Raw genomic sequence first — 26236 nt, 5'->3', positions numbered from 1 at the left:
GCACTGGTTCCATCAGAGACAAGCTAGCTTTGTTGGCACAGATGTTACACTCAGCAGGCATGGATCTAGACACAAGGCTTTGCACAGACATAGCAGGCTTAAACCACAGCAACCCGTAGTAAATAGCCCTGAAGGAAAGGAAAATCCTCTAGAGCAGTGGCTCTCAACCTTTCCAAACTACTGTACCCCTTTCAGGAGTCTGATTTTTCTTGTGTACCCCAAGTTTTACCTCACCTAAGAACTACTTGCTTACAAAATCAGATATAAAAATGTCACAGCATTGGAATATTATACTTACATTTCAGTGTATAGTATACAGAGCGGTATAAACAAGTCATTGTCTGTATGAAATTTTAGTTTGTACTGACTTCACTAGTGTTTTTTATGTAGCCTATTGTAAAACTATGCAAATCTCTAGATGAGTTGACATACCCCCTGGAAGACCTCTGCATCCCCCCAGCAGTATGCAGACCCCTGGTTGAGAACCACTGCTCTAGAGGGATCCAAGCTGGATTATTACAGCCCATGGTATGAGAACATACAGGTCTCTCTCACTCCATGGGTGAAACTGGGAATATCTGTGCTGCAATTAGACACCCACTACTGGCTCGTGCCAGCTGACTTGGCTAAGGGGCTGTTTAATTGCTGTGTGTAGACATTCACCTCTCAGGGTCGTAGAGGCCAGACTCCAGCCCAAGCTTGAATGTCTACACCACAATTAGCCTAAGCCAGCTGCCACGGGCATCTAACTGCAGTGTAGACATACCCTCAGTGGCTTCAACCTGGCAATAAAAGGAAGAAGCTGAATATCCGAACCTTCTTGAGCCAATTGATGCCTGGGAAACACCTGCTAAATACCAACTTTGGTGCAGCCCTGCCTGGCCAGGTATTTCCTAAACCCACTCACAGGTTGCAGACCCATGTGATGGATCAGAAAAATTCTTTCCACCCCCTCTCTCTGGGGTGCAGGAAGCTCAGCCCGCCTCCCTCAAAAAGCAGCTGCTGAGACATGGATACCCCCACTCTGTTCTGCTGGGGGCCTTTCTTCACTCATGGCCACAACAGAACACAGCCGGTCTTCCTGAAATCTCGTTTGGAGGTCTAGTGGTCAACTAAGACTTAACATGGCCAAAATAGAGCTCCTGATCTTTCCCGCAAAGCTCTCCTCTCGCCCCTTGTGACATTTTTGACTCGTCTCTCTCCTTTAAATCAGACATCCAGGCCATGTCTATATCTTGCCACTTCTTACTGCACCACATCTCTAGTATCTGACCTTTCATCTCTGCCCATGTAGCCAGAATTCTTGTCCAAGTCTTGATCATCTCACATCTTGACTCTCCCTTCCTCTCTGGCCTCAATGTCAGCAATCTCGCAGCCCTCACACACATTCAAAACAGTGTTGCTAAAATCCTTTTCCTGGCTCATCACTGTCATCCTCTCTTTCCCTCCACTGGCCCCTCCTCTTCAGTCGCATCGAACAAGAAGTCCTCCACAGTGTAGTGCTATCCTATTGGACCTCTTACCTCAGCACACCGTTGACTCTGCCTTTGCTCCACCAGTGGTGCCGGCTTCCATTGCTGATTCTCCACTTCTCCCACAACACCACTTACATGTGGGGAAAGCTCCCAGTCAAAATCCATAAAGCCACTACACCTTGTCCTTTAAATCCCTCCTCAAAACTCGAGTCTTCCAAAATGCACGTGAGAAACTGCAACCTGATAATGGCTGGGCAAGTGGAGAGCATCCGGCTAAGAATTTGGATAGTCTCCCCCGCTCATTTGTCTCATCTACCTGATGCATCTTGTCTTGCAGACTGTAGGCTCTTTGGGGCAGGGACTGTCCTGTATTACGTCTGTACAGTGAACATCAGAATGGGGCCCTGACCTAGGTGGGGCCTGGAGGTGCTATCACAATATCAATGTTATAATTTAACAATAAAGGAGCCTGGGGCCAGGACGCTGCTCACGGAAACCAGCTTCTGGCTCTACATCTGCGTGAACAACATGGCGTAGGTGAGTCTCAAAGAACTCTACACGCACAACCAGCTGTTCTCAGCCCCACCGTTCCCTCCCAGCTTGTGTAGGCTGGGCCCACACCCTCTGGACTAGATTTTGAACCCCTTTCTCTCACTGGTGAGCACTTATCCTATGCTCAGTCCCCTGGAAATCAATGGGGCCAGTAACTGCTCCACTATGGGGGTATGGGATTCACAATCAGGCAGATGTGGAGGGTACCAGCCCTCCTAGGATCTTAATCATCTGACAATTATTTCAATAAGCTTTTTTTCTGTAATTATCTCAAACTCGTCAGGTAAGAATTCTTTCTGAATCACTCCCCATGCATCGTGGTATTTCAGACCGGACGGATATGTGCAATGGAACATACTGCTGCTGCATGGCAGGCTGAGCTGCACTGGCAGACGGTCAGTTTCTGACGGTATCTTTGTCTGGCTCTTGATTGTACATTTTATTATTGTGCATTTTGAAAAGAGGATTTGAGAGAACGTACATGTGAAGTACTCGCAGAGCAACAGCTCTGCCCACGTGGATACGAACAGAGCAGTGGTTCCCAACCTATTTATCATTGTGGGCCGTATATGCGGCCCACAATGCGTTACCGGGGCCACAGGTTGAGAACCACAGCACACGCCTCCCTCCCCCTCCCCCGAATTTCCCCCCACAGACCCCTAAGCCCAGCATCTCCCCCTCAGAGACCCCTCCATAGAGTGGGGCCAGGAGCAGAGCTCTGGGCGAGGAGCCAGGTGACAGGGACCCTGGACCCCACTGTGTGCGGTCGGGCAGCAGCCCTGATCCTGGACCTGGCCACATGGGACCAGGTGGCAGGGCAGCTGGGTGGCAGGCCTGACGCCAATCCCGCGGGGCCGGCCAGCAGCCCCAACGCCAACCCTGGACCCTATTGTGAGGAGCTAGCGGGCAGCAATGGACCCTTGCTGTGCAGAGCCAGCCAGCAGCCCTGGACCCCCAACCCCGCGGGGCTGGATAGCAGCCCCAACCCCGGACCCCAGACTTTTTGGGGCCAGGTGGCAGCCCTGGACGCCAGACCTCTGCTGTGTGGGGCCAGGCCCTGGACCCCCGCCTTTAGCGCACAGCTGGACTGCAGCTGTGTGTTAATTCGGCCACATGCGGGCCACGGGTTTAGAACTACTGGAACAGAGGAACGTAAATATTAACCAGCTACTTCCCTTGGGGGATGGGTCCAGGTGGAAGAGTCCCCACTCCACCCCATTCTGGAAAGTCAATGGGACTGAGTCACTCAGGTACTGCGGAAAATGTCCCCCAAGCAGTCTGTTACTTCAATGGGCTCATGGACAGTTATCCAGATTTCATGATGCTCACAGGTTAATAGCAGCCCTGTGATGTCTCAAGCACAGAATCCATCATTTGAATGGTGCCCGAGACACAGCCCCAAGGGAAAGATGTCCACTCCCGTCAAGAACACTGAACATAAGCTAGTGACAGTGACTAAACATTGTAGAAGAAAGTGAACGTGTTCCGTTAACTGACAGAGATGGCTTCTCCTTTCCAATGGGCACCTTACCTGCATACCACCAGCTGGGAATCCTGATTGACAGGTCAAACACCTATGAACACTGAAAAGTAGCTCTCGTTGGCTTAAGGAAGATGCAACTACCTTTAGTGTGATGAATTAGCAAGAGAGAAACACAGGAAAAGAACGACAAGCTTCCCAGGGAGCACTGAGCCTGCCTAGCTGTTTTCTGCCCTAGTGGGAATGGACTCAACTGCTAATAAACCAGCAGCCTAGACCTCTCCACGGATCATCCCGCTGACATTTAGTTCTCTGTTCAACACCCAGAGCCTTGGTCTCTCTCCTTTGCTCAGATGCCATCATGATTGTCCCCAGCCAGAGTTCCCTGGTAGCACTTAACACAGCATCTACGGGGGGAACTCCTTGTGCATCAAGGGCAGCGACGCAGGCTCTCCCCTGTGCGTTTTGCCTGGCAGGTCGTGCAAGCGTCTCTGTGCTGCCAGGGTCCCCCAGAGTTTCTCCCCCGTGTGGATGCGTTGGTGTCCCACCAGGTGCTGCTTCCGGGTGAAGCTCTTCCGGCACTCGGTGCACTGGTAGGGCCGCTCTCCCGTGTGCAGGCGCTGGTGGGTCAGGAGGTGCTCCTTCCGCATGAAGGTTTTCCCACACTCGGTACAGCCATACGGTCTCTCCCCAGTGTGGATCATCTGGTGCCTAATGAAGTTCGAATGGTGGTTAAAGCCCCTCCCACATTCGTTGCAGATATATGAGCCCCTGCTCTTCCCCGCGTGACTCCTCTCGTGTATCATGAGGTTGATCTTCAGCCGGAAGCTCTTCTTGCACTCAGCACAGGTGTGCGGCCGGTCCCCCGTGTGGGAGAGCTGATGTTTGCTGAGGCTCGACTTGTGAGGGAAGCTCCGCTCGCACTCAGGGCAGCTATAGAGTCTCTCCCCCAGCTGAACCTCTGGGCAGGATTTGAGACACTGGTTTTGCTTGAAGCTCTCCCTGCGCTCAGGAGGCGTGTGGGCTCCGGCATGGATCCTCTGGTGCAGTACACACTGCTGCTCATAAAGGAAGCTTTTCCCACATTCAGAACAGACGTACGGTGCCTCTCCTGGGAGGCTCTCCTCTTGGACAATGATCGTGGTGAAGTTACTGAAGTCTCTCTCACCCGCAGCAGAGTCCTCCAGACTGTTCCCGTCAGGGTATTCCCCCTGGATGCTGACGTTGCCCTGATCGTCACAGATCGGTTCCTGCTCAGGGTACTGGAAAACAGTCTCTTCTGGTGGTCCAGGCAATGTGCTGTACAGCTCCAAGCTCACTGGGATTCCCTCCTCAGCTTTGACTACAACCTCGTTGTCTGCTGGACTCAGAGGAGAAACCAAGAGTTATTAGTTTTCTGTTCCTTGTCCATCCACCACCTGCCTCTCTTGCACCCTGCCATCTTTCTGCTTCCAGGCACCATCTGCCTGAGAAACCTGTGTCACCAACTTACTGCCCCGCTCTAAAACTCCTACACAGGCAGACAGCGAGCGGGGACTTATGGTGCAATCCTCAGTGCCAGCCAAGGAAAAGAGACGCCAGGCTAAGAGACTTAGAGGAGAATGTCCCTTTGGCATAAAAAGGAGAAGAACCAATTCCGTTCCAACCCACCTCCCAAAGAGCCCAAAAAGAGATGGCTGAATGGAAATCAGTCAGGCCTGGTGGGTAGCTGTGACTGAGCTCTGCAAAAGTGATCTGAGAAATGCAGTTTGAGAGAGAGGACTATCTGACAAGACGGGACGCTAAGAGCTGACAAAGGTCTCCCTTGATTGACAGATTCCTGTTGCATTCACTGTTTGAGTCATTCCAATCGCTCGCTCACCTGTGCTGGGCTCCGCAGAGATCTCTCTCTCTTCCGAGTCCCACTGATCCCTGATGTACAGGTCTTCTTGTTTTATCCACGATACAGTATCATGAGTAAGGCTCAGTGATTCTGTTTGCGAGAGGAGAGAAATTACATTGTGATTAGCTAACGTCCACCCATTCCCATGCTTCTATTAGCTAACATTTACACAGAGCACCCAGGTGCTATACAGAGAGAACAGAAAAATAACCCACGCTGAAAGGTGCCTACAGTCTGGGCTTGGTACAACACGATGCAGGGAGAGATGAGAGCAAGCGAGAGGTTTGCACAAAATAAGGCAGTGAAGATGCAGCTTGTGTTGGTTCCTGATTTTTATGTCAATAGAGAAATTTGCTGTGTATAGTAAGGAACCAGGCTGGATTTCATGGCTCTTTGCACTTGCACCCGAACATTATGGTACTCAGGGTTACTAGTCCCTTTGGAAAAGCTTGGCCAGTGGGCACAGGGAGTATGAAAAGCAGCAGTCCTTACCTTCCTCTGTCTCTGCTGAAATATGGTTCCTACCTTAATCACGCACCTAGTACAAACCCTCTGTGTTGCATTTCTTAATTCCTGGCTCTCTGCTCCAGAGAAGGCACATAAGCTTTCCTGGCTTCTTTTCCATCTCTGAACCCCTCCATGGCTCTCTCCATCCTGGCTGAAGTTAGAGCAAACTGCTTCCAAACCAGCCAACTCTGTGGCTTCACTCAGAGCTCTCTCTGTGCCATCTGGCGTACCCGATCAATAAAGAACCACCTCACACCCCACAGCTGGAGGGAGCACCTGTTCTTGCGGTGCCCCTCCTTCTCGATCTGTGCATCCAACTCTGTACAGCACTATTTTACCTCCCTATCCTGCTTACAAAGCCTCCATTGCTATAATCTGAGAGTCCTCACACCAAGTATTTATCCTCAGAACACCTCTGTGAGGTAGGACAGATAGGGCATATAGACAACAAGGTTGCAAAGAACGTCTGTCGTAGAGAAGGAATTGAACCTAGGTCTCCCAACTCCCAGGCTAGTGCTCTAACCACTGAGCCATCCTTCCTCTCCTACATCTGGCAGCAAAGCACCTTATGACGCTCCAGATAACTCACCTGTGCTAGGCTCCATTGGGATCACTCTCTCCTCAGAGTCTTCCTGAGCCCCCCTACACGGCTCCTCCCCCCGTTCAATCCTGGACAGAAGGTCAGGTTTGGAGATGGCGTAGTCTGTTCATGTGAGAGGACAGGAAGGGGTGGGAGGGTTAGTCATTGGTACTGAGTATTATTTACGGACAAGCAAGGGTGATTTTAAACCAATCTGCCCTCCCGGTTCAGGCACAGGGAGGAGCCCTCCATTCCTGCAGGCAAGCAGCACGGTGAGAAGCCCAGACCCACACTTTCCTGTGTGCCTATTTCAAACCGCAGCGCCCTCACACAAGCAGGGAGAGAGCTGGCTGCTAGGAGAGAGGGGCTGGTGGGTTGCTTCCCCCGCCCCCCAAAATTCAGACATCCAAAGGCACAACAGAATAAAGCTATAAGATTTATAAGATTTGCTGTGTATCAGTTTCCTGACTATTGCATCTTTCCTTCTGCTGAGTTTTTAGCTCGAGGTTGGTGATACCAGAAACTGGGAGACATTTTAAAGGCTGGGAGCTAAGGGAGAGAGCGAACACCCAGCACAGCAAAGTAACGACAGCGAGCAACCGAGTCGTCACTCACCACCCTGGGCAAGAGCACCAGCACCACGAGTCACCGCCCTCCGTCTAGTCTAGCAGCAATGTCAGGGCACATTCACAATGCACAGAGCAGGCCTGGGATATTCCAACTGTGTCAGCACCAGGGTGTGTAGGCTGAACATGTGCAATGATATGGACCTGTTATTCAGGGCTGGAAAGCTGCAGGTGAGCAGTCGCTGCAGACCTCTCATTCTCTGCGGAATGGAAGGAACGAACGAAGCACAAACTGAAGGCTACAAGCGCTGCTTCGCTGGAACCATCACTGTTGGTGAAAGGTGCCTTTCACTGTTGGTGAAAGGTGCCCTGTCCATTCTGTAGGGATGAAGTAAACCTTCATCCCTACAGAATGGACAGGGCACAAGCAACAGCGCTGCAAGCTTGCTCTCCTCTCCCAGTCCTCGGAGGACCATCTCTCGGGTTTACTTCAGCGATCACGGACATTCTAACAGGTGAGTGAAAGAAAACTGATCCTTACCCAGCGAGATCAATGATTCATAGTTGCCTTTCATCACATTCTTGTAAAAGTCTTTCTGCCAATCGTCCAATTTCCCCCACTCCTGCTTGGAGAAATAGACGGAAACATCATCGAATGTCACTGGCACCTGAAATCACAGGGGTAATATAAGTAAAGAATTAAAAACAAAACACGATGTTAACATGACAATATCCACTTAACTTAGGGTTTGCCCTTTGTTTATGGGCCTTCCCTCAGTTTTCTATCCAGGTAACAATGCCAGTATCCAGTCAATCTAGATGAATGCTTGTAGTATGAATACAAGACACTAAATTATATGCTTTATTTGTGTTCAGACAGTGCATAAGGGGCCCTGTCCTCCAAACCCTCAATCACGCAGAAAGTCTTTACTCATGTGACTTCAGTGGGGCTACACACCCTGAGTTGGTGTGCTAAATCAGATGAGAATCTTGCGAGTCAATCTAAAAAAAAAAAAAAAAGAGCAAATCTATGTGGCAAAATATGTCCTTTGTTAAGTTTCAGTGCTTATTGCTTCTGTTCCTCTTGGCCCCTAGGATTCATGTTACCTTGACCTGCTCAGATATAGAATATAGCCTCTTTACCTGAAATTTGTTTTAATATACATCAGCAGCTACACCATCAAGGCTTTCCTTGCCTCTTCACTGCTCAAACACCTTGTTTTATTTTTTTCATTAAAGACAAATTTAAACGAGCAATTCAGCACTTCTGCCATTTTAAACTCCTGATCATTTATCAATTTTTCTCTCCTCGGATAAGTTTGCAAAAGGCCTTCTTATTCCTCTTAGCTCCACAGAAATCAGACTGCCTACAGACGCAGGGATGGAGCAGAATCCAAATAACTTGGTAAGCGAGGATGGAAGCAGCCAGAGAGTGGAGGAGGAAAACCACACACTACATATTATATTAAAATAAAAGAGTACATAAGATACAAAATAGGATCATTTTTCTTCAATTCCCCTTTCAATATCTAATCCAACTTCAAAACTTTATATCTCCCCCTCAGCACCAGCTGGGATATCGTTACCTTGGGGACTTCTCCCTTAGTGCCTGGGGGGAGCCTCAGGATCCAGAAGTTCCTGTTCTTCAGCAGGTTCTCCATGTTCTCCAGCCTCCTCTGCATCAGTCCATATTCCTGGATCAGAGATCCCAGCATGGCTAGTTGGTTACTAAACTCCATCATTCCTTTTTCTGTGTCACATATTTTCTTCTCAGCTGTCCCTGTTCTGCCCTCCAGACTCAGTAACTGTGAGGCATGGGAATCCACCTTCCTCTCCAAGGCTTGAATAGCAGCCACTACAGTCCACAGGGAGATCTCTGCAGTTTGCAGCTGCGTTTCTCCCACAGCAGTTTGCTTGGGGACAACGTGGGGTTGCAGAGGAGCCGAGTGCAGGGACTCCATGTCCCATTCCCGAGCCTGGTTGCAAGGACAGAAATTGAGAGAATTGAGGTCTTGGTCCAACCTAGGAGAGTCTCCTCCAGCCCTTGTCTCCATGAGATCATTGTACCAATTTAACTAAATCAGTTAAGAAACTGCAGCCCCCACGTGAGGGCACTTTGACTTCAATGTAAAAGTGCCCTATATCCATGTAGCTTAAGTCAGTTCCTTACTGACAGACAAAGGGTGGGGGTAGATTTCTTAGACCACAGTGTGAGCATCTGAGATTTCAATGTCCAGCCTGCTGGTTTGCCTGCTATTTTCTATTTTGAAGCCAGAGAAATAATTGCACATCTACCTAACCCCGGGCATGGTTTTACAGCTGTTCATTTTAATTTTAGTAAATCTTTTTTGTGGACACTGTCCTAAACCCGCTCAGATAGCATCCCCCCCCACAGGCGGCGGTAACATGGAGCACTAGGAGGATGGAAACACACGGATCCGTTCCAGGGGGTTCGCAGAAGTTTGCAGAACGTGGACCGCGGCCCTGCGCATCATCGCGCTTCCTACTGGCCATCACACACGAAGCGCCCTGGAGGAAAAGGCAGCCGCTGTTTACATGGCGAAGTAGCCCGAAGACAGCAGCGCTCTCACGTTTGCCTGTAGCGCAAGAAGGCGGAGATTTGCAAAGTCGGGGCTCACATTTTGGCTCCGGCACTGGGGTGCCCCGGTTTGAAAACCCCCAAAACCAGAGCAGGCAGGGAAGGCTCCGCACAGGTGTAGAAGGCCTTTTGGGGCGAGAGGAGAGCGAGGCCCAGGTGACCAGCCGGCTGCTCGGTGTCTCTAAGGCACAAAGACCGGGGCGTTTGCCGCGCCAGGCAGCCTGGCCCCCTTCCTGCAACCCCCTGCCCGGCCCTGGCTCGCCGGCCCCGCTCGGCGCCCAGCGCTGCCCGCCCCTGCACCGGCCCCAGCCCGGCCGGGCAGCACCGCGCTCCCGGGGCCGGGCCGGGCGGGGAGAAGCTCCCGGGCCCCGAGGCTCCACCGCCCGCCGGGCCCTTACCTGGGCAGCGGCCCGCTCGGCCATGGCCCCCCCGGGCTGGGCTGCTCCCGCGGGCCCGGCCCGGCCGAGCCCCGCTCCCGCTGCGGGCTGGGCAGAGTCCCGGCGCCGCCTCGCCACGGGCCGGCCCCGCTGCCGGGCGGAGCAGAGCGAGCGCGGCCCGCAGGGAGGGAGGGAGCCGCGGCCTGGCTGCCGGGGCCGGGAGCGGCGGGGCGGGGCCGGCGGGGAGCGGGGCGGCAGCGGCCCCTGGCGGCGGGGATCGCGGCGCCGGGCGCGCTCCGGGGCGGGGCGGGGCCCCCCTGGACCGGCGCGCAGCCCCGACGGGCTCTAGGGCGAGCCTGGGCTCGGCCCGCGCTCGCAGCGGGCCCCGGCTCCCCGGCAGCGTTGCGCCCCGCAGCGATGGGGGCCAGGGGCCTGTCGCGCTGCTGCTTCCTTCCGCCGGTTATCGAGGTCTCCGTGGGCCACCCCCCAGCCATGCCCCTTGCGAGCCGCTCCGCCCGCGGATCACACCCGCCCGGGGTCACCGGGAGCGCTGAGGGCGCATTGTCCATGGCCCCGGCTGGTCGGTGCCATCCAGCAGGCAGGGGGGCGGGAGCCGGGAGCAGCAGCTGGAAAGCTCGCCTCCCTCGCCCACAGAAGTGGGCCCAATAACTGCTGTGAGCTCACCCACGCGGCCGCTGGAACAATTTTTATAGTGGGGGTGCTGAGAGCCCTTGAACCAAACTGTGCAACCCCGCTATGCAAGGGGTGTGCGTGTGAACTCGGGCAAGTCCTGCTTTCTGGGCAGGTCACCCCCGCAATGGGGCTACGCATTCGTCCCCCCCAACCCTCCTTTCCAAAGCGCATTGGGGTCTATAGAGGCACCCAATGCTGCCGGTCACATTTCATAGAAGGGAAACAAGCCCCAGAGGACGGGCATGTCTTGCCTCATTTGCTGTGTGCTGCACTGGAACAAGACACTAAACAAGCAGCCTTTCAACTAGTGGGGCTCTGACCCTTGTAAAGGCCATAAGGTCACATGGCCTCAGTGGATCCATCCTAAAGCAGAGCTAGTACGTCTTCCGGTTGGTCTGAGATCTGCCAATGAAAGGAGGCTTTAGTAGGACATCTGCTCAAGGTGCAGCAGCCGCCAAAAAAGCCAACAGACTGTTAGGAACCCTTAGGAAAGGAATATAGTTAATAAGATGGAAAATATCATAATGCCTCTATATACAGCCATGGTATGCCCACAGTTTGAATGCTGAGTGTAGTTCTGATCACCTCATCTCTAAAAAGATGGATTAGAATTGGAAAAGGAACAGAGAAGGGCAACAAACATGATTAGAGTTATGGAACAGCCAAGGAGAGATTAATAAGACTGGGATTATACAGCTTGGAATAGAGACGACTGGGGGGGGGGGGGGGGGATATGATAGAGATCTGTAAAATCATGACTGGCTGTGGAGAAAGTGAATAGGGAAAGGTTACTTACCCCTTCACATCACACAAGAACTAGGGCGTGACCCAGTGTGCCTAGGGCAACCCTCACTGGAAATGCCAAGGTCAGGGCAGGCTGCAAAAGGGAGAGCAGATACTCCCAAAACTGGTGGTTAACACTGAAGTTAAACTCCCCAACCAGTCACAAACTGCGCTTCTGATCCTTCACACTGGTTATCACGAAGCATAAAAAAGGAATCACACAGTCCTCTCATTGCACTCCAGTCTCTGGCTCCCAATCAGCGTCTAGGTTCAGTAAGGAGAGGAGTAATTTAAAACTCTGCTCACTATACAACATGTTCTTCTGACCCTCAAAGGGCCAGCCGCATTGCCAAGTTAGTACTAGTTTGGATCTTAAATCCCACACCGCCAGCCAATCCTTTAGTGTCTGAAACTAAAGGTTTATTATCAAGAAAAAAAGAAAGAACAAGAAGAGAGTTGTTAAATGGTAAAACAGTCACATACATACAAAGACTTCAAAGTCCATAGATCAGGTTCTTAGCAGTATTGCACGAGTCTGCAGGCTTGAAAGTCCCTCTAGAACACATCCACAGCTGGGATGGGTCATTCAGTCCTTTGTTCAGAGCTTCAGTTTGTAGCAAAGTTCCTCCAGAGGTAAGAGGCAGGAATGAAGACAAAATGGAGAGGATGCAGCTGTCTTTTTATAGTCTTTTGCCATGCAGCTTGTGCTTCCTTTGTTTCAAACACAAGCTGCCCAGCACATGGCATGGAAACCTTAGAGTTCTGTCCATAGGCGTGTCCCTGCATGCCTTGCTGAATCATAAGATGTAGCCCCTGAACCTTTCAATGGGTTCATTGTATAGCTGATATCCCTTGATGGGCCATCAAGCAGGCTGTTGCCAATCTGTCTGGGAGCGTCACCCAGATGCAGAGCACAAGTTTGGAAATACAGATATAACATGCATATCTATAACTTACAATACAAAGGTGATACAAGCATATATTAAAAAGATTATCATACTTGGCAAATTACAGTATAACATTTGTACAGATACCTTACATGGCATACCTGGCACAACTCATTGCAATTTTACAATATTGGTATTCATAATATCCTAAAGTGTCCCCCAGATTCCATACAGCATCACAAAAGGGTCACCCAATTAAACTAACAGGCAGCAGGTTTAAAACAAACTTCAGGAAGTACTTCTTTACCCAATGCACAGTCAACCTGTGAAAATCATTGTGAAGGCCAAAAGTATAACTGGGTTCAAAAAATAATTCGATATGTTCATGGTGGATAGGTTCATCAATGGGTATTAGCCAGGATGGCCATCCTCTAGGTGTCCCTAAACCTCCAACTGCCAGAAGCTGGGTATGGGCGACAGGAGATGGATCACTTGATAGTTGCCCTGTTCTGTTCATTCCCTCTGGGTCACCTGGCATTGGCCACTGTCAGAAGATAGGATACTAGGTTAGATGGACCTTTGGTCTGACCCAGTCTGGCCGCTCTTACATTATGTTCTTATGAGATTGGCACAGGGCTGAATGTTTCAAAAGCAGCTAGTGATATGAATGTGATGGGGTACCCGGGGTGCAGCTTGGGACTGTGGGACTGCTGTGCCCCCCTGAACTCTCTCCAGCCTGGGCTGTCTCTCACAATGCCTTGCTAGTGACCAGCAGCAAACCCCTCCAGGTGCTGTGATCGCTCAGCATAACCACATGTGGAGCCCCCACACCCAGCTAGATGGCATGAATGCTCCCAGAGCCACTCATGAATCACACAGAGAAAGGCACCAACATAAGAACACCAGCCAGATCCCCCCAGCTCCTAGCACTGTACCCCAGAAATATGTCTTGCACTGCTCAAGATGAGCAATGCAGATTTATTAATTGGTTCACCACTTCATCAATGGAAAGTGGACATACACCAGCCTTTGCAGAGCCTGAGCAGATTTACCAAACACTTCATACAAACTCACTGGTAAAGATAAACAGTAAAACAAATTTATTGTCTACAACATATAGATTTTAAGTGACTATAAGTGATAGGCAAAAAGTCAGTGTTAGTTACCAACAGAAAATAAAATATAAGCACGCAGTCTAAAGTCTCAACCCTATTAGACTGGGCAACATCTAGATTAAGCAGTTTTTCTCACCCCACTGGATACTGCAGTTCATAGTACACAGATTTCACCCTTGAAACGTAGGCCAGTCTCCTCTGTTGGAGTCTTAAGTCTTCTCAGTGTCGTTCCTTGCAGCATCAGCGAGGGCAGGAGAAAGATGAAGAGTGGGCCTGCTGTGTTCTGTTTTATACCCTCAGTCCCATGTGCTTGGGGAGCACAAGTCCAGGCCTGTCTGGGTGCATTGCTGAGTCTCCAGGCAAGGATGAGCAATTCCCTTGGTGTGGCCTCATGCAGGTGAGTCATTGAATTGTAGCTCCCTTGCTGGACAATGGCGGTTGATGGGTTGTTTGACACCCCGCCTGGGCATTTAATACTTTCCTTGCTGTTGCCTCTGGGGAGCTAGTATCTGGCAGATTCCCCGATTTACAGCATGTTTTAGTGACAACCATACTACACAATTCTCATAACTTCCTGTGCATTAATGATATACGTATATGGCTAGAGAAATGACTTTCAGCAGATCATAACTTTCTCCTGATACCTCACACAGTCTGCTTTATATGCAAGATCACAATTATATACAGATGAGGAATATGGGGGTTATAAGATGCTCCCCCCAAGGTATAGTATGTCACAATGAGGTGACGTGTTTGGGTGTCCAAATTGAAATATGTGAATGGGGCCCAAGGTTTTTTTAGTGCTGAGCAACCTCCCTCTGAAAATCAGGACTCTTTCAGATGGCTCACATTGGGCACTTGGAAATCAGGGCACCCAAAATCCCCCATTATTGATGAAAATTGAGGCCACAGATTTATTATTAGTTTTAGCTACAGTGGTTTATTTTGGGGGCTTGGTATTTTGCAGTCACTCTGCACCCCTAGCATGCAACACAGGATTTGCATAAACCTGGCTCCTCCCCCTCCCCCAGCCCTAGCCTTCCCCCGTCATCGCCTTCCACCCTTGCCTGTGTGGGTCTGGTGCAGAGATCCTGAGTGAAACTATACAGGGCTTGCACTTGTGCTGTACAGGGGTGGGGGGTAATTGTTGCTTTTATTTTAAATCTAGGAAATTAAATACCAAAAATGGCATTAAAAATGTGAAGGATGCAATGTGAAACACTTGAAGATCAGGAAATGACCAAGTTGCAGTTGTGTGAAATGGAGGTTTAACTCCAAGGAAAAATTTACATTTAAAGGACTGGACATTGGATTTAACACTCGCTATTAACATAAAAGGAAAAGACATTCACACACACAGATCTCACTGATGATGAAGTAGCTAGGAGCACACACCAATATGTATTTAGCCAGGATTTAAAGGCTGAGAGTATGTCATGTAAGGTCCTGCACTATGTTTCCAGGAAGAGTGGGATCCTTCGGGAGGTCGGCCCTGTCTGATCACCCCGAGATTCCTGTTGGGGGTGGCTCAGACCGGAGATGAAAACGGGAGCTCAACTGGCAGAGACGATTTTACTTGAACATTCTCCCAGATATTCCCCCCTGGGGAAAAGGACGAGTCCTGTGGCATCGACCTGAGACAACCTGGCAGCTAAGACCCCTGTGATGATGATGCCTTGCAAGGGGCCTGTTAGGGCTAGCACAGGCCAATGAGAAAACTGGCCACACCACAACAAGGGCACAGATAAGGTTGTTTGGTCTGAAAAATGACCATGCGCCATCCTTACACCTGCTGGCTGGTGGTTGGTTTCACCAGCTCTTCCGCCAGGGATGGAGGGAGCTTCTCTGTCATGTTTTGTATTGAATTAAAACCAAGGCCTTGCTCTTGCAGCAGGGGGATCCACACAGGCACAAGGACCCATCTAAATGCACCCCGCTGCAGGATGCGTTATTGCTGTGGGTGGCCAAAACTCTGGGATACCTCTCAGGTTTTCCCCACCAAGCTTCAGAGAACATTATTCCAGGGCTCCCCCGACAGGCATGGTCTGTTCTCCCCTCTCCCGCCATATGCCACCCCTTTTCTCCTTCCCCTGCATGTTCTTCTTTTCTCACCTTCTCCATCTCCCCCCAACCCTGTGTGGGCTCAAGGGTTTCCAAAGTCTGGATCCCCCTCCCTGTTCTTCAAAGTTCACCCCCTCCTTTCTCCCCTGTCCTGCAATTCTTCAGCTCTCCCATCTAACCCCCCAGCCCATTGCCAACCCTGCTCCTCACTTCCCCTGGAAGAAGCCCAGACCTCAGAGCTGTCTCCAGCTCAGGAGATCTGCTCAGCCTAGCTAGGGGTTTAGGTGTGTTATTGTTACAATGTCAGAACAGACAAGCTAGTTACACCGTAGGGGGAATAATCATCATTTATTAGGTGCCAGGACACAGAAGACGCGGTCCCTGCCCCCGAAGAACTTACAGTCTAATCAGCCAACACAAACACATCTAGCCATATCCACAGCTTACACTGGTCATGGGGGAGGAGGGTAAAGGTGGAGTAAGTGTGGGGGGTAGCAGATCAGCAGTGGGGGAAGGGTACAGGGTGGAGGCTCTCAAGGAAACCAGGGGGTCAGAGTGGAGAAAACTGCAGAAAGGTAAAAGAGACAGACTAGCACCCGACAGGACCCGGTCCCAGAGGGAACCTACCCCGTCACAGCTGGTTCATAGCTTCCCTCCATCTCCTGGCATGCTTTGGAGAGCCTGGTTGGTGGGGTCACTTCAAAGCTGTCTTCACTTTAGTTTCGGGCAGATGCTAACCAGCAGCACACCAATGGGCTGCCCCCAGCACAGAAATCCTTCAGTGACCAACCAGCCCTTGGTGTCCGTCCGTGGAGACTGCGAGCCGGACTACTGCAGCGGGCTGGGGGCAAGTCACACTGGATTCAGTCATGAGGCGGATTTTTACCATCCTGTGTGGCCAAAAACAAATCGAGCCCAGACCAGACTCTTGCTGCTACCAACTTGCCCCCCTCCTCCAAATGGCAATGAGAGGCAGGATGGCCCAGTTGCTAGGGCACCAGTCTTAGACTTCAGTGACCTCAGTTCAGTTCCCTGCTATGCCACTGACTTCCTGAGTGACCCTGGGTGAATCACTTAGCCCGTCCCTCAGTTTCCTCAGCTGTAGAGTGGGGGTAATAGCCCTGCCCTACCTCCAAGGCTGTTGTGAGAACCTCATCCCATGGACCTTTCAACCCACCAAGTTCCTCCCTCCTGGCTTTCTGCCCTCGTTTCCCCTCCTCTCTCTGATTCATCCCACCCACCTTGGTCCTTCTCAGGTCATGTCCCGCAGGGGCGCTCTGCTCTCGTGTGCTTCAGGCAGCGTGGGAGCCATGCCCTGCTCAGTGACGCTGAAGCACATGGGGTGGGATCCGTGCCCCTGTGCTGCAAAAGGCGAAGCGCTCTGCCCCATCTCACTGAAATGGCCTTCGAGAGCGGGTGGGGGAAGGTTACAACGTATATGGGCTTGTGACCGCAGACTCCTGGGTGCCACCTGGCAGAGGGCACAGGGTTTTGCAGGGATCCCCTAAGTCGGATGTATGCATCAGAGTTCATCGAAGGTCTCTACGCAGAGCCAGTAGCCTACCAGTCATCAGAATCATTGCATGACATATGTATGGAGAATGGTTAAAGAGAGCTGGCTCTGGACTGAAAATGACCTTCTTAGGGTTTTGGAGGGAACAAGGCAGGTCCCCAGGAGGCGACACACCTTGGAAATGCTCATTTCAGGCAGGAGGTAGCAGACCCCGCTCTCCCCCCAGCCATGTGTGACTGGGCAGCTCACACCACGGGCCGGCTGCACACCGAGCCACAGGCAAAAGGGGAGATTGTGAACATCCTCTCTCGCAGATTGCACACGCTGACACAAACAGCAGTTGACGTCCTGTTATGAATAAAGACAAAGGATGGGACTGCTAGAGGTTGGGGGGCAAGGAAACACCCGGAATCCCTCACCTCGGAGGCAAGCACCTAGTGAGGCTGTAAAATGCTGCCAGGATTGGGGTGCGAGCAATATTCTCACAGCCGTGGGGGCTCTCGGCAATGAAAAGGCAAGGTCCTACAACACTGGTTATGATTTTACTTTGGCTGGAACCATCTGCTATCACTTGATGCTCTGGGCTTCATTAAATAACCTTATCCTCGATTTCATGATGTACCAATCTAAGTGCTGGGTGGGAAGCGGAGCGGCAAACTGAGGGGCAGCGGGGTGTGGGCTGTTTCTTGGGAAGCAGCAAATCTGTGAATCCTGCAAGTGAGCGGCAGTCCAGGGGCTGGACGCGCCAGGGAGATGCTGCAGGCTCGAGGGGGCCTATCGGTAACCAGCAGAGAGGAAGGGGCCCTGCGAGGCCTAGCTGGGAGGGCTTGTGTTGCCCGCTGGAGTTGGGAAGCTGACCCCTGGCAGGCACAGATCAAGCTTCCCTACGCTAAGGGCAGGGGGTAACAAGGTACCCCAGGGAAGCACCATAGGGCGCTCCAGCCAAACAGCAGGCAGGTGGGAAAATTAACTGCAAGAAGGATCACGACAGGAATGAACTGGAGGAGCCCAGGGAAGGAAGGAATCCCGAGCAAGATTCCCAGAGGATCATGGCTGGGTCGTCCACGGCCCCTGCTATGAGAATACACGGATCCCGCACAGATTCCCAAGCTCCAATGGGGCAGCAAAGTGTGGGAGCGGAATATCTGAACATTCATGAGCCAGGGGATCCCCAGGCAACACCCACTGAAACCGAGCTGGGTGCAGCCCTGCCTGGTGTGGCGTTCCCTAACCCAGGCCATAGGCCGTGGTCCCACATGGTGGGTCAGAACCATTACTGCCAGCTCTTCTCCCTGGGCTGCAGGAGGCCCAGGGCCTGCGGCGGGGACGCCCCTTTCCCTGCTGCTGGGGCCCTTTACCACTCAGTCACAGCAGGACACAGAGGCTGGGACACTGCAGAGAAATCAGTGCCCAGCCCCACATGAACAACTCGGTGGAGCTGGGGCTAGGAAGGCCCCATGTCCCCTTCAAGCTATCCCCCATCGCCTCACCCTTCCCTCCCAGCTAGGCTCTGTCGGCCCTGAGACCAGAACAGGGACCCTCCGCTCCTCCAGGCTGACACTCCTACTTCTCTTAACAAAAGGCTGCATTCAAAATATAGCTTAGTTCCCGTAACAATCGAGTCACTGCGGTGCCTTAGCTGGAGCTCCCGGGCGTTGCTCTCGGAGGGGGGCAGCCCCCTGTAAGCCCCACGGAGCGTGGATTCTGGCCCTGCTGTTGGTTTACCCCACGTGGCCCGGCCCGGGGTCCAGCACGCCCTGCAGGGGGAAGCCCTTCCCGGTGTGGATGTTCTGGTGGTAATAGAGCGATCGCTTGTAGCGGAAGCTCTTGCCGCACTCAGGGCAGCGATAGGGGCGCTCGCCTGCATGCATGCGCTGGTGCTCTACCAGGTACTGGTTGCGCGTGAAGCTTTTCTCGCACTCGGTGCATTTGTAGGGCCGCTCCCCCGTGTGGATGCGCAGGTGCCGCGTCAGGTTGGAGTGGTGGCTGAAGTACCTACCGCACTGTGTGCAGATGAAGGAGCCTTCGCTCTTCCCCGAGTGGATCCGCTGGTGCAGCACCAGGCTCACCCTCTGCTTGAAGCTCTTCCGGCACTCGGCACAGGTGTAGGGCCGCTCCCCGGTGTGCGCCAGGTGGTGCTTCCGCAGGCTGGACTTGTGGCAGAAGCTGCGCTCGCACTCGGAGCACTGGTAGGGTTTGCCTCCCGCCTGGGCCCCGGGGTGGGGTCTGGGGCCATGTTTAGGCTGCAGCAGGCAGGCCCCTGCTCCTGCGTGGTCCCTCTGATGCAGGGTGAGATGCTGCCGGCTGCGGAAGCTCTTCCCGCACTCGGCGCATACGAACAGCCTCGCTGCTGCAGGGCTCTGCAGGTGAACAAGCAATGGCTCGAGCTCCTGGGGGTCTGTCCCGCACAGAGACAGCTCCTCCAGGCCGTTTCCGGGCAGGTCCGCTGGCTCCCTCTCGGGGCTGCACAGACTCTCCTCATGGGTTGTTCCCTGCTCCGGACACTGGAAAACCTCCGTTTCCGGCAAAGTCCTTTGTAGCTGCAAGTTCTCCGGCTCCTCCTCAGGGTTCTCCTCCTCCACTTTGACCACCACCTCACTACCTGCTGCAATACAAAGAGAAGCCAGGCTGTATTCACTGCATAGGAGGAGGATGGAGGCAACCTCCTGAAACTATGGTGTCCTGGATTCCCAATGCAAGCCCATGGCCGGGCTGGGACTGACCACGGCCAGGGAGCTGAAACCCCTGGTAAAGCGGGGGCAGTTATAAGTGTTCTGCTGATCTAAGGCCTTGTCTGCACAGAGCTCCAGGCAAGTCTCCCACTGCCCCGGTTCAGCGCCATGGGTGCCATCCGCCTTTCGGCACCAGCAGCATCTCAGCCACCCTGTCACTCTTCCAGCGGTGAGTGGGCAGTTTGTACCAGCGCCCCTTGGGAGGGGAGATCTCCCTCCATTGTCAGCGTGCGCACGGCGGGGGTGGGGGTGGGGGGCACAGGTGCAGGGAAATTGCTGACTGCATAACCCAGGGTAGGGGTCCACCATCAGCTGCGCTCTGCAGAACGTCGGCTTTGCTGGGAACAAGTGGCTTTCTCCCCCTGCCGTTAGGATGCAGCCAGCACGCAGAAGGCTGGAGAGCCCCGCCTTGCAGACCACACGGCCGCAGCAAAGGGCCATACGCTGTTACTCGTACCACTGTAGGTCACTGACAGCTGGGAAACGAAGCCAGGCCCCTTTCATAGATCCCAAGACCAGAAGGGACCATTGGAATCACCCAGTTGGACCTTGTGTATCACACAGGCCAGAGAACAGCCCCAGAATAATTCCTACAGCCGATCTTTTAGAAAATCACCCAACCTTGGTTTAAAAATGGTCAGTGGGTGGAGACCCCACCCTGACTGCTGGTAACGCCTTCCAGTGGATCGTTACTGTCACCAGCAAAAACGGACACCTTGTTTCCAGTCTGAACTTGTGTAGCTTCAACTTCCAGCCATTGGATCCAGCCCGCTTCTTAACTCCCCTCCAGTGGCCTCTCCGCTGGATCCCAGGGTGTGATCTGCCCTCCCCCCAACCGGAGGTCAACATCAGGGGTTGAAGGAAGCCATTAACACCCTCCTGTGTGGGCCAGGGGCTTGAAATATTGCCTGTCTGCCCCACTGTGATGGGCTCTTTACCCACATGCTAACTCTGCTCCGCTTTCAATCTCCTCCTTCAGCTCTGCACAGTGGCTCCCTTGCCGGTCTGCCTGGCTCTCACTCCCGAGGCCTGCGAGAGTGTGTTCCCTGTTAGTCGCTCTTAGGGTGACCTGACAGCAAGTGTGAAAAATCGGGACGGGGTGGGGGGTAATAGGCTTCTATATAAGAAAAAGCCTCAAATACAGGGACTGTCCCTATAAAATCGGGACATCTGGTCACCCTAGTCCCTCTACGCCCCCCTCTCCTGTCCCTCTCTCCTCCCGCCTCCCTCCAGTCTCCCCTCTCTGCCACTGGTTGTCAAGAACGTTCACTCATGGCTTTCCCAGCCCATCTGCTCTGCACACAGTTTCCCCTCCCCACCCCCAGCTCAGTTCAGCACCTTCTCTCTCTCCTACCTCTGGCCAGAAAGCATTTTGTGAGGCTGTCTATAACTCACCCGAGCAGGGCTCCAGAGGGATCTCTCTCCTCTCGGAGTCCTCCCGATCCCTGACACACGGCTCCTCCCCCCGGTCTATCTGGGATAGGATGTCGGGTTTGGAGATGGCGTAGTCTGTTCGTGGAAAGAGATATCGACACTAACCGGCTACCCGGAGCAGGAACGGATTTCAAACCAGCTCCCTCTGGTCGCTGATGGCGATGGGATGGGGAAGAGGAATGGAGGCAAACGCGACACCAGCAAAGCTGCTCTCCCCACCCCGATGGGTCCGTGAGGAACCGCAGGGAGTGGAGCCCTGCTTGCTCCATCTGGGCTCAGATCACATGACTGCTCCCCAGCTGGGCTAAAAGCAGAAAGGGCTAGCTGATGGGACAGCTGCCAGGACTCACCTCCACGCAGGGAGGGAATGGCACACGGATCCCCTAGCCCCACTGCAGGGAAGGAACAGACAGAGGAGAGCACCATGTGTATGCTCAGGACCCTCCGGATCAGCAGCTGGGCCAGGCCCATGCCCCACATGTGTGTAATGTGCTCTGGCTGGGGCCCGTTCTCCCCAAGCACCTCTGATGAAGTGGCCAAGCAGCGTATCAGTTGTGAAGGCTGCGGCTTGAGATGCGGAAACCCTCCTGGACTGACACCAGCATTTAATTCAATCGACCCTCCAGCCCTGTAGCACGTCAAACCTGCCGGTGAAGGACACCGTGCTGCATAAAGGACGTTAAATTCACTTGACTCTTACAGTCCCTCAACAGCCTCCGGAAGGCAGAGACCTGAAAATATCCCTCCCCCAGAGCAAAGGTCACAGGTTTTATGAGAGGATCCTTACCCAGCGAGATCAGGGTCTCGTAATTCCTCTTCATCACGTTCTTGTAAAGCTCCTTCTGCCATTCATCTAAGTTCTCCCACTCCTGCTCGGAGAAATAGACGGAGACGTCATCAAATGTCACTGGGACCTGCAACCACAAGCATTGCACGCTCAGCAGCGGCTGTCAAATCGTAATGGCAGCAGCAGCCGCGGTCACGTGACACTACACACGAGACCGGGGAGAATATTTAACACACGCGCCACGGAAACGCTTCACAACTTTTCTTCTTCTTCTTCTAAGCACGTTACTGGACAAACTGCTCAGAACAACTCGCACAGGGAGGAGGAAATAAACATCATCACACTTCATCCCTTTTTGTCACCTAGGGCTCGATTCTGATACCCTTATTCCTGGTGAATAGGGTATGCACTCAGGTGCTACTCAATGTGAGTAAGGGTGTGACAATCCGGGCCTGTTTCCTCTCCAGAATTCCCTGTCCCCTGCCGGATCTGTCAATGCTCGTCCTCCCACTTGGCCCTACATGAAGAGGTGAAATCACCCTAGGAAGCAACCCTGGCAGTAGGATCCTTGTCACATGGTAAGTGACAGTGAAGAACACACAGCGGTACAGCCCTTCCAGAGGCTTTCACACTTTATCCCTCTCCTTTCATTGGCTGGAGGGTAGGAAGGAGCAGAATGGGGTTAATCAGCTCTGACCAGGGCTTTGCAGTGCCCTCATAGACTGGTTTATATCAGATCTATAGATCACCTGGGTATAACTCCCCTTCTATTACTGGAAGCCCCAGCTGCGCTCAGAGTCCCCTTGTGCTGAGTGCTGTATACACACTCAGCCTCCTCCCCACAGAGCTCACAAGGCAGTCATAGGGTTGGAGGGGAAAAAGGCTCCAAAGGAAGGGATTTGCTCCAGGTCACAGACCAGGTTGGTGACAGACCTAAGAACAGACCCCAACTCTCTGGATTCCCAGTCCAGTGCATGCTCTGATATGGTTCAGGATCATTCCCTATTTTTAAAGGGGTGCCCTCAACTTAAAAAAAACCCCACACACTTCCTTCTTAATATGCAACTCTTACGGAGCCCAGAACCGAAAGAGATGAGGTGGCCCTTTTCCTCTCTCTTTTTCGAGCCTGTTTGCTTTGTGCACGACAGCACCTTTGTGTGAGTTGCACTTCTGTCTTCTCCCTCGCAAAGCCGGCCAGTTTCCCTGTTGTTTGTGTGGGTCTCCCACACCGCCACGGCTTAAAAGGAAGGAGCGATTTTCAAACCCTCATGAATTGGCCGGGGGATCAAGGGGCAAAGGACAACCTGAAGCCACTTTCAAGTGGTTTCTAGCCATTGATTCTATCCTAGTTATTTGTATCGTGATCGCCCCTAGTGGTCCCAGTCAGGAGCGGAGATTATAGACCTGGCACTACACAAACATCCCACAGAAGTGATTCTCTGCTCGAGAGCTCACTGACCCCGTGGGGGGGAGCCGTGACTGGCGTGTGTAGAACCCAGTGGGAGGAGGAGAGGGGGCTGATGGATGGAATCACAAGGAAACAAGAAGCAGATGCTGCTTCTTAGCCAAAAAACAATCGATCAGTGTAACACCTGTACATCCTGCATGGGGCTGAGTGGGGTGTTACATCTGGCCCTTGCATGTGTGGAGGAGAAATTGACTCAATTACCTCATAATTTCCCTCCATCTTTAATCAGTATGATCTAGCCAGCTGGGATAGTTACCTTGGGCACCTCCCCCTTAGCGCCTGGGGGGAGCCTCAGGATCCAGAAGTTCCTGTTCTTCAGCAGGTTCTCCATGTTCTCCAGCCTCCTCTGCAGCAGCCCATACTCCTGGATCAGAGTTCCCAGCACGGCCCACTTACTCTCCAGCTGGTTCCCAAACTCCACCACGGTCTTCTCACAACCTATCAATTTCTTCTCAGCCGTGCCTGTTCGCCCTTCCAGGTTCATCAACCGGACGGCGTGAGCGTCCACTTTTCTCTCCACGGCTTGGATTGCAGCCACTAGAGTCAGGGAGATCTCCGCAGTTTGCAGCGGGGCTTCCCTCACAGAGGTCCGTCTGGGGACAGCGTGGGGCTGCGAAAGAGCTGAGTGCTGGGACTCCACGTCCCATTCAGGAGCCTGTGCGGGGACATGGAAAAAGGAGTTTGTCAACAGCAGCTCCAGAGAGCAACAGCCGCTCGCACGCTACAAGCTGCTCGATGCTTTCTCAGACCCCATTTTTATTTTTATTGAATGCACACGTAAAACCTCCTAGAGAATTAGCATGATGTTATGCAGAGGTCAGGTGGAGAAATTAAGCACTCAAAAGTACGAGATTCCAGAAGCTAAGGCTGAAAGATCAACTATCAGGTACATTTCTGCTTTGAAACCTGTTGTTGCCGCAGGGAAGCTGCAAACCAGCGGGCGCTGGGCTGGGAGACAGCCAGTGGGAGGAGGGGGGTGTCCGCAAGATACACACGTTATTAAAGATGTGGGCTACACCATGGAAAAGTTTCAGACCCCCTGTCTAAAGTGCCCCTGCCGCCCACTTGAGAGACCAGCTGAGTATTTGTAAGCACCTGACAGACCCAGCAAAGTAAGAACTGGAACATTTCCACGCTCTCAAGGCCCAGCAGATCCAGCATCCTTCCAGGGCTTTTCTATTCAGAGCTAACCATTGTGGCAGCCCTGGAGGATCTGGGAAGTTTTCAGCCAGCTGTAACCAATCAAATTACTCAGCGGGTCAACTACAAGTAAATAAGTTGCTCAGAGTAGGGAGGGAGAATCTCTGGTCAGGCTGCCTTTTATAAAAGCATTGCGGGGAAGGGGCAGCAAAGCCCCCCCTGAGCTGCAGCGACGCCTCCTTGGGCAGCCAGGGGGCGGGCGGTATCCAGTCCGATCCCCAAACACGTGTCAGGGCAGAAGGGGAGGTTTGTGTTCTGAAGGGTCTGAAAATCCTCTCTCTGCCCTAGAGCCCAGCCCAGCCCAGCCCCGCCCCAAGGGTGCAGAAAGCGCTGCCCTTGTTCCCGTGCCGTTAGAAACCCGCGGTCTGGGCGCCCAGGACCAGAACTATCCCCTTCCCCCGGGGGGGCTCCAGGAAAACCGCCCCGCCGGCTCCCAGCAGGGACAAAGCGCAAAGCCCCCGGGCGGGCAGGCGGAGCAGATGCCCCAGGTTAACCTGCCACCGGGCCCGGTCTCGGTGTCACTGGCCGCCCGCCTGCCCGCTGCTCCCCGCCCCGACGTGCGCCCGAGCCCGGCAGACACCACCCGGCCCCGGGGCCCTCCCCAGAGCGTGCGGCCCCGGGCGGAGCCGAGCCCCGGCGGCAGGAGCCGGGTGCGGGGCCCTGCCCCCATCGCCCGGCGCTCAGCCGAGACCGACACCGCGGCTGCCGGGCAGCAAAGCCCCGGTCCCGGCTCCCCGCGGGCCCGGGAGAAGCTCCCGGGGGTCCCCCGCGACAGGCGGTTTCCTGCCCCCCCGGGCCCTTACCTGGGCAGCGGCCCGCTCGGCCATGGCCCTTTGTCCCGGCCCGGGAGCGCCCCTCACCGCGGCCCGGGGGCGGCCCTAGGAGCTCCCGCTGGCCGGGCTGGGGGCACCGGGCGAGGCTGCTCCGCAGGGAACGAGCCGGGCGGCTGGATCCGGATCCGAGCCCGAGCCCCGCTCCCGCTGCGGGCTGGGCAGAGTCCCGGCGCCGCCTCGCCACGGGCCGGCCCCGCTGCCGGGCGGAGCAGAGCGAGCGCGGCCGGGAGGGAAAGAGGGAGCCGCGGCCTGGCTGCCGGGGCCGGGAGCGGCGGAGCGGGGCGGCAGCGGCCCCTGCCGGCGGGTGGATCGCGGCGCCGGGCGCCCCGGGGCCTTGTCGGTCGCTCTGCGGGTTCGGGTCGGTCCCGTCCCCACGGAAACGCGGCGCTCGGGGCGCACCCGGTTCAGCCGCCTGGAGCTCGGGCTGGGGCGGGTCCCTCCAGCGCCCCGGGCCCGCTGCAAGGCCGCTCCCGCCGTCAGCTCCCTACGGTGCAAGGCCGGGCCGCGGGGCGGAGTAGCCCCCACAGGGGGTGGAAAGCCGGGGCGGGGGCCCCAGCCGACGGGCCCCTCGCGGAGTTCGCTCCCCGGGCCGGCAGGTTCGCTTGGATGCCAATCCCCGGCTGCTGCCTGACACCCAGTGCCGCTCAGGCTCCCAGTCAAACGTCTCCCAGCCCTTCAGCACTACCAGCCTCCCCCAGGCCAGGAGCAGCTG

The 26236-nt window shown here is 53.9% G+C and overlaps 1 protein-coding gene across 1 annotated transcript in view; it reads right to left on the bottom strand.

The window, feature by feature from the left end:
- LOC144260217 (uncharacterized) overlaps window positions 1–25751 on the bottom strand; it is a 45875-nt gene extending 20124 nt beyond the window's left edge. Inside the window, exons 1-11 of the mRNA XM_077808772.1 lie at window positions 25495–25751; window positions 23748–24146; window positions 22024–22150; window positions 21198–21311; window positions 18801–19675; window positions 10040–10225; window positions 8629–9018; window positions 7584–7710; window positions 6486–6599; window positions 5369–5479; window positions 3919–4867 (exon numbers count right to left, since the gene is read on the bottom strand). Coding sequence (XP_077664898.1) covers window positions 3919–4867; window positions 5369–5479; window positions 6486–6599; window positions 7584–7710; window positions 8629–9018; window positions 10040–10225; window positions 18801–19675; window positions 21198–21311; window positions 22024–22150; window positions 23748–24146; window positions 25495–25518 — 3416 coding nt within the window. The 5' untranslated portion in view covers window positions 25519–25751. The remainder of the gene's footprint in view (window positions 1–3918; window positions 4868–5368; window positions 5480–6485; window positions 6600–7583; window positions 7711–8628; window positions 9019–10039; window positions 10226–18800; window positions 19676–21197; window positions 21312–22023; window positions 22151–23747; window positions 24147–25494) is intronic.
- Between the last annotated feature and the right edge of the window lie 485 nt (window positions 25752–26236).

This window comes from Eretmochelys imbricata, chromosome 2 (assembly GCF_965152235.1).
Source record: "Eretmochelys imbricata isolate rEreImb1 chromosome 2, rEreImb1.hap1, whole genome shotgun sequence".
NCBI lineage: Eukaryota > Metazoa > Chordata > Testudines > Cheloniidae > Eretmochelys > Eretmochelys imbricata.
This window is presented reverse-complemented; position numbering and strand designations above follow the sequence as displayed.